Source organism: Naegleria fowleri (genome assembly GCF_008403515.1).
Source record: "Naegleria fowleri strain ATCC 30894 chromosome Unknown tig9, whole genome shotgun sequence".
Lineage (NCBI taxonomy): Eukaryota > Heterolobosea > Eutetramitea > Acrasida > Naegleriidae > Naegleria > Naegleria fowleri.
The window spans coordinates 907591-915202 of NW_025407941.1; the positions used below are offsets into that span (position 1 = coordinate 907591).

General features: G+C 37.0%; 4 protein-coding genes across 4 annotated transcripts in view; all 4 read left to right on the plus strand.

The window, feature by feature from the left end:
- Window positions 1–1609: 1609 nt before the first annotated feature.
- FDP41_011615 (uncharacterized protein) lies at window positions 1610–2545 on the plus strand (the record flags this gene model as incomplete). The annotated part of the gene is made up of 1 exon (XM_044702043.1): window positions 1610–2545. The coding sequence occupies one exon, from the start codon at window positions 1610–1612 to the stop codon at window positions 2543–2545; it is 936 nt and encodes a 311-aa protein (XP_044567398.1).
- Window positions 2546–2688: 143 nt separating this feature from the next.
- FDP41_011616 (uncharacterized protein) lies at window positions 2689–3798 on the plus strand (the record flags this gene model as incomplete). Its single annotated transcript, XM_044702044.1, has 1 exon — window positions 2689–3798. The coding sequence occupies one exon, from the start codon at window positions 2689–2691 to the stop codon at window positions 3796–3798; it is 1110 nt and encodes a 369-aa protein (XP_044567399.1).
- A 433-nt stretch (window positions 3799–4231) lies between these two features.
- FDP41_011617 (uncharacterized protein) lies at window positions 4232–5419 on the plus strand (the record flags this gene model as incomplete). Its single annotated transcript, XM_044702045.1, has 1 exon — window positions 4232–5419. One exon carries the CDS (start codon window positions 4232–4234, stop codon window positions 5417–5419), a length of 1188 nt encoding a protein of 395 aa, XP_044567400.1.
- An 820-nt stretch (window positions 5420–6239) lies between these two features.
- FDP41_011618 (uncharacterized protein) overlaps window positions 6240–7612 on the plus strand; it is a gene marked incomplete at both ends in the record, with an annotated part of 3713 nt that continues 2340 nt past the window's right edge. The window contains 2 exons of the mRNA XM_044702046.1: window positions 6240–6242; window positions 6390–7410. Coding sequence (XP_044567401.1) covers window positions 6240–6242; window positions 6390–7410 — 1024 coding nt within the window. The remainder of the gene's footprint in view (window positions 6243–6389; window positions 7411–7612) is intronic.

The following is a 7612-nucleotide window of genomic DNA, read 5'->3' on the forward strand; positions in this document are numbered from 1 at the left end:
TAGTTTCAACTTTCTTGTTTTCATCATGAGAATCTTGTATTAAGTCCTGCAAGAGATTATCAATATTTTCTTGAAGGTCTGTCTTCAATTTCTTGTTTTCTGAGGAGAGTTATTTGACCTCCTTTTCCAGTTCCCTTATTCTCTTTGATAGGATAAAGGATTGAATGGTTCACCCGAGCCGATACTAATGCTTTCTTCCTCTATTGTAGAGGCAAATTTTTTAAAATTGAAATTGATAAAAATTAGCTCAACCATTTTGATATTTACAACAAACAAGTAAAATTCCAATTTACTGAATAAAAAAAATTTCAGAAAAAATATCACCGTGTCTTGCCTTAATAACCACTTGATGACAATAGTTGAGCCTAAACACTATTCCATTCCGTTCAAAAAGGAGCAAAAGTACCAAATACCAAAATGAGAGCAGTCTTTTACACTTTGACTTAACGTTCTCACTGGATGATTTTCCGTTTTATGACATTTGCTAGAAACATGTTACAATTTATAAAAGCAGTGGTTGAGAAAAGCAAATCCGAAACCTTCAAGCATGATCTTCGGAATTTTTTCACCACAACGGCGCTAGATTTTGTTTTCTATTCAAACAAGGGTGAGAATGTGGGTTATTAAACTAAATATGAAACTTTGACCACTTTACAACAGTATCTTGAAGGAAAGAAAATTGAGAACACCCAAGAAGCGAAAGAGATTATTAATATTCACAAATCTTTGACATATTTGCAGGAAATAAGTGCATGAAGAAATCACAAGCAAAGATTAGATACATCATTCCATTTACCTCGATGAGAATATTATTCAAGAATGTCATTCAATTTTATAATGAAAGACATCATGGACAGCAATGGTGAATATAGATATAACTCCGCTTTTACTGCTCGGAATAACCAATCTCTCCACTATTTTGTTGATCCTGAGCTAATATCAAACCGTTGCACAGGACTCATTGATTATTATAACACTGTCGTTCAATCTATAGATGCTTCTAATTCTGAAAATTTCTTTAAATTGGCAGCTCATTTGGCCTTTAACTTTTTTGATACCCATCCATTTTCAGACGTTAATGGTAGAATGTGCAGAATGTTGACCAATCATGTACTTTCGTTTACATTTGATAACAAGACTAGGTGTAGAGATGTGTACATTGAGGCAATAGAAAGATACTCCATCCAAAGGATTTGACATTTTTTTTGATTGAAAATGCTTATCAGTCATGTGTTGACTTTGTTAATTCTTTTGACGATCAAAGAGGTGGTCTCGTTTGCTAATGATCTCAATAACTATCCTTTATCAGAAGAGGAGAAGAAAACCCTTTCTGCTTTGCAACCTGGTTACATACACTTATGTAACCAACAAGCATCAGTTTATCAAAACTCTCGATCCTAACAATTCTCTAAAGACAAAATTCAAATCTCTCAATTTCAGAAAAACAAATAAAAAAGAGGAATAATTTCAAATATTTGGATTTGACCATTCCAAACAACAAAAACCCTTGTCCAAATCCAACTGAGATTCCAAATGAGTACACAAAAGTGTCTTCAAACTGCATTCTCTTGTCATTATTATGGAGTTTGTAGCATTTGCCAACAAAAAAATGCTTCACTTGTTGAGTAGCCTTTTCAAAGTCTACGGACTCTATAACTGGTATCAGATTTGGATTGCCAAATATTTGGAGAAGGCAAATATTGATCGATATATGAGTGGACAACTACTGAAATGTTTATTAGGATTGGTAGTATCTACTCTCTATTTAGCATGGATTCGAAAAGAGAATTACATGGGACTCGACATTTCCGACACGAACTTTTTCTCCCGATTGTGTCATGTTCATGATCCTTTTTTTAATAATTTATTCGGAACAAAACCAAGTCCTCAAATACTTTCAAATGTCATACATATGACTTGGATGGATTGGTTTAATTGTGCTACATTGGGATATTTCGGAATGTGGTTGAAAGGTCATTTTGAGAGTATCTTTAGTTTTCCTTTCTTGTTTTCACTTGTTCCTTTTGAAATGTATTTACTGTACGATTTGATTTCTAGTGGAATGCATTGGCATGTGAATGGAATTATGTACTATTTATTGTGGGCCCTAGTATTGTATCATTTATGGCACAAAATTAGATATCCAAAATCTAATAACACTGGAAAACCAATGGGCACATCAATGTTTCTAATGCTTTCAGCATTTGCTGCTGCTCTTGCGCTGGACTTTTGGTTTGAGATTGGCTTGTTCAATAGAATATTTGGTCCTGGTATATTTGAACAGAAGGACGATCAAAAATCACAACAACAACACAATTTTCCACCCTTCATGCCACAAGAATCACAAGAAAATCCAGATAAGTTTAGAAGAATGGCAAACTTCTTACGAGAAGAGAGTTATTGGCAAAAGCAACAACAATTACACTCTAAGGGCTCTCGCATAATGAACATGAATAGATTTCAGGAAATTTCAGATAGCAGTGACGATGAGGATGAACCTCCAGTTTTAGAAGACATTTCTGAGGGTGAGATTTCTGTAGAATAATTGTTGACAACAAACAAATATGAACTCATCTATTTCACTAAACTAATATTTTTCCACAAAGATGCCACCCCAAATTGAGATTACCCTCAAAACAAAATTGGAAAAAAAACCGTTACACACTCAAGAAACAACAATTAAAAAAAATGTCCATTGACAAGAATTTGCATGAGGAAACAACATCTTCCTCGTCGTCATTCGAACAAGCCAACCACTCAAACCTATCAAAAAACATCAGCACAGGTACTTCTTCTCTCATCACTACCTCTCACGTTCGTCTTCCATCTCCTCCTCCTTCTCTCTCTCTGGCCAATTCTTCAACTCCTATTTTTGGTGCTCTCCAAAAAGCTGCTACTCTTGCCCACACAACAACTGCACCACTGCTTTCTGAATCAACGATAGTACAGCCCTCGAGCTCAGCCATGATTATTCCTTCAAATTCTGTGCTGTTGCAAAAACGACTTGAATTTTTGGCTCCTTCCGATGATCAGAGTATCAGTAGCGATGACGACGATGAGGAGAAACAAGAATTGACAAGTGGCAGCATCTCTGCCTCCACTCTAAAACAAGAACCTTCCGAGAAATGTACTTATTCTGGTGATCATCATGAGAATACCATGACGACCGCCAATAGAAGCAAACGTTCTGATTCATTCCTCTCATGGTTCAGTTGGCTGTCATGGTCTACCACCAATTCAAACCAAGAAACAAACTCTTCGAATGGTCACGATGGTAATTCAAGTTCCAAATTTCCTTCTGGGAGTAGTGAGACCAACAACAGCATTTCAGCTCCTTTTGCATTCGAACATCGAATTCATATTGATAAGGATCCTTCATCGAATGACACTTGTTTTCTTCATTCTTCTTCATCAACAACAAATACGAATTCACTCATTACTGATATTTCTCTCACTGTATTTGAACAACGAGAACGTATTCGTCAATTAGAACGTGAGAATGAACTCAAGAATGAATACATTCACGAATTGGAAAAGAAAATTCGAGAAATGCATGAAAAAAAACTTCGTTCACGTGAAAAGTATCACAAATTGAAAGACAAGTATGAAAAGTTGAGAGATTTTGCATTTGGAGGAAGTGTGGCTTCTGAAACTTCTACAAACAGTGTGAGTCCACCTACATTATCTTATTTGACATCGAGGACGATAACTATGAATCCAAAAAGTCATAATGGAGGTGTTTCATCCACACCAGAATTGGATGCATTATTAGAGAAGATGCAATTTCAAGAGGATTGAGTTGTTTTTAAAATTTATTGAGAGAGACGTCTTTAAATTTTGAGAGTTTCGAAGCGAGATTTGCACGATGATCCACCACAATGGTATCGAATGCATTCTCCAATTCATTTTCAATTTTTCCAATTTGTACATTTGAGGGATCATCCACACATACCCTTATTCCTACTGACCAATATCTATCGTTTCTATCCTTTTACAAAAGGTTAGTATCTGTTCACCTTGTATTGGGTGATGGTGATTGGCTCATCCTCTGATCGAGGTTTCAACACACATAGAGTTCCAAGTTTACGCGTCTGAACTCACCACACTTTTGATGATGTGATGGGCAATTCCAATTTTTTTTGATGTGAGATAAAAATAAAATAAAAATGGGAGAAACAGCCGCCACCCTTAATTCATCATCAAGGAAAAAGAAGTCATCATCATCAGCCTCATGGTGAAAGTCATTCCAGGATCAACCAATAACAACAAGAAGAATAACAACGTTAACACAATTCAGAGTTCCATGAACGACACTTCTCCTCCTTCAACCTCATCTTCCGAACTTTTAAAAAAGCAAAGAGACGCACCAGTAGTGATGGAGGTTGTTGTTGAAGAATGTAGTGTGGATGATGATGAAGAGGAGGATGATTCTGTTGAATTTGAGGAAGAGATTGATGAAGAATGCCATCCGGATGAGATGATTGATGAAGAGGATGATCATGATGAATCTATTGAGGAAAACGATGAAGAGAATGAGGACATTGAGGAGCACGTTCCAACACCTCGGCATTGGCACCTCCAGAAGGATCAACTTCGTTACAGAGCAGCACTTAATGGTAACGTCTTCTTTTCCCACATTCCGAAACGATTAGGAGAGGTTTTTCATGTGGAGTGGTGGTATTACGTGTCCACAGTGAATCACACCTCTTTGCCAATATGTGTCGATCGAATTGAAGGATATGACCAGTTGGAACCGAATGATTTCCCATTGTCGAATGATGTCCGAGTGGGAACTGCCATTCACTTTCGAGATTATCAATTAACTCTGGTGAATCCAACGAGCTGCTGGCAACAGTCTTCAGAGATGACTGTTACCTATCATGACAAGCTTAGTTTGTTCTGGTCCAACTACTTTTTTGATCACTACAAGGTGTTGAGCAGTGTGGGGTTCCATCAAGAGAATGAGGAGAAGATGACCACTAACCAAGCATCCTCAAGTTCCCAAAAGTCTCTTCTGAAGAAGCATTCAAGAATGATCAATGCTTGGGCTTTTCATTCGAGACAAATCTATAGCCATGAGAAAGCTCGCAAACAGGTCCAGCCATGTATGTCTTTGGTGGGGAGAACCAATAGTGGAGGATCGTCACGTCGAATTTACTCGACTCCAACAGTGGAAATTTCTCCCTCCCCTGAGCCTCTTCTCAGCAGCGACCATACAGAAACACCTCCTCACCAACAAGAATTAAGGACAGATCCTGGTTATTCATCAGACATTGATGAAGACATTGGTGAGGACAGTGCCACAACGTTCAAACAGGATGATCAACATGAAGTCAAGGGCCCATTTCTTTCGAGCTCATTCTTGAGGGAGCAATGGGAGATTCTCACCAAAGATATTCAGGAATTTTTCTCTCACTAGATGTTTAAATTGGTTTGTCAATGTATGTAACAGTAAATGTACATCGTCTCCTAAATTTGTTGCTGCTTGCAAAACATCATGTCATGTCAACTGTCAAAGTCAAAAAAATTCAGGGATGGGTTTATTCGATGATAAACGTTGTTCGATGGTTTTATGTACATTATTTACAAGCCGAACGTAAGATACGTCTGTTTTGCTCATTTTTTTTGAACCTTCTCTTGCTCATTTTTTTTGAACCTTCTCTTGAAATGCTCGACGGTGTCTCATGTGGCGTTCATTGTTGCACATTAGTAGCAAAGATGAGGTTCAAGATGACCTTTCGATGAACAACATAATATTATGGTGGGTTAGCAATCACTCAAGAACACTCAAGAATTTTGAAGACCCAAAGTGGAGCAAAATTTAAAGAGCTGGTGTCATTTTGCATTTTAATGCACACTACTACCAAGAAACAGAAAGGTTTGTCCAAATGTTTTGAATTCATGAATTTACTAGTACGTGCACTTGATAGATAAACATCATTGTGAGACGGCTCGTTCACTGTTGATGTTATTATTATTGTTGTTGTTCTTCACTTTTCAAAAAGTGAAGGTCGACTGCGTTAGGCAATAATTCCTTCATACTACTCTCAATACTTGCTCCACTCTCTGAATTTACAATCAATATTGGAAAGTCCTTTGTGTTTTCATCAGCAAATTCTTGCAATACTTGTCGACAAGCTCCACATGGAGTTACGCCAATATTTGTAGAGACCACGACAGCCTTGATTGATTTACATTCGTCCGAGACCATTTTGAAAACAGCACATCGTTCTGCACAAATGGTAAGTCCATACGATTGATTCTCCACATTACATCCAGTATAGAGCTTTCCGTTCGTTCCGAGAATGCAAGCTCCCACATGGAATTTTGAATAGGGACAATAGCAGGCACCCCGGAAGTAAAGGTGTTTAAACTGCTCACGATAACAGCAGCAACCCCTGGCATTCGAACGCTGGACCAGTTGGCTGCCACAGTTCCAGAAAAACCACTCGGCCATATGCTATCCAGTGAATGACGATCACGTTGCATTGAAAGCTCCCACAAACAAACACTTGAAATTATGCAATCTCACCATCAAGACCGATCAAGTGAAAATTATTTTAATTGATTTTCATCAATCTCTTTTCTCTCTTTCATCATCGTTGGTGATGAATCAAGAACATTCTCTGATGGAAAATTTCCATATCAAACATCTCTATGATTTGTTGAAAAGAAAATTTGAAAATCAATCCAAAGGATTCACAAAATGGTTACTCGCAAGGAAGAAATGGTTGACCACATTTATTGACAGATATTCAATGAAAATCGAATTCGTAAACGATTACGAGTGTACGCTTAAATGGGCAAGAAGAAAACATAAAAATGTCCCTGAAAATGATTGGTTGGAGTTAATGATGGTGCAAATCATTGACATTAGAGAGTTATATGAAACTAATCAAGAACAATTTCATTCTGTTGAATTTTGGAAACCTTTTCAAGAAGAAGTTTGGTTTCTATTACGCTCGGGCCGATATGAAATCTTGGATTACATTCCGGTTGAGATTTTCATTCAATTCAAAGAATGGAAAGAAAAGTTGGCACATTTATTTCAAATAAGGTGTCGATTTGATTTTGTATTTGATCTTGATGACATTGACAAAGCAAAGAAAGCAATTAGTGAGAAGCGTTGTCAGATGTTTCAAATTTCAAAACGACTGAGAGACAATGAGGATTTTATGAAACATGCAACTAAATGCCAAGCTTATAATATTCAATATGCATCTGAACGATTGAAAAAAGATCGAAATTTCTGTTTGGATGTTGTTTCGTCGAATCCTGATTTGTTGTCGTTTATAAATTTTGTGGACAACGAATTCGCTCTCGAATTACTTCGAATTACTTTGTCAAAGACTATCATTGTTGATGGAAAAATTCAAGAGGAACAAATTCAAACTTGTGTTCCACAAGCATGTGATTGGTTGTCTCTATCGTTTTGGGAAACAAATATATCCATGGATGACAAGATGAAGATTTTTCAACTTTTATTTCTCAAAGATTCAAGAATTTCTTATCGCCATCACAAGGATCTAATGAAATCAGCACTTCAAATGCTTGTTGAATTGCCAGATGAGTATTATCAAGCACACCACAATCATCAGCACACTCTCAATGA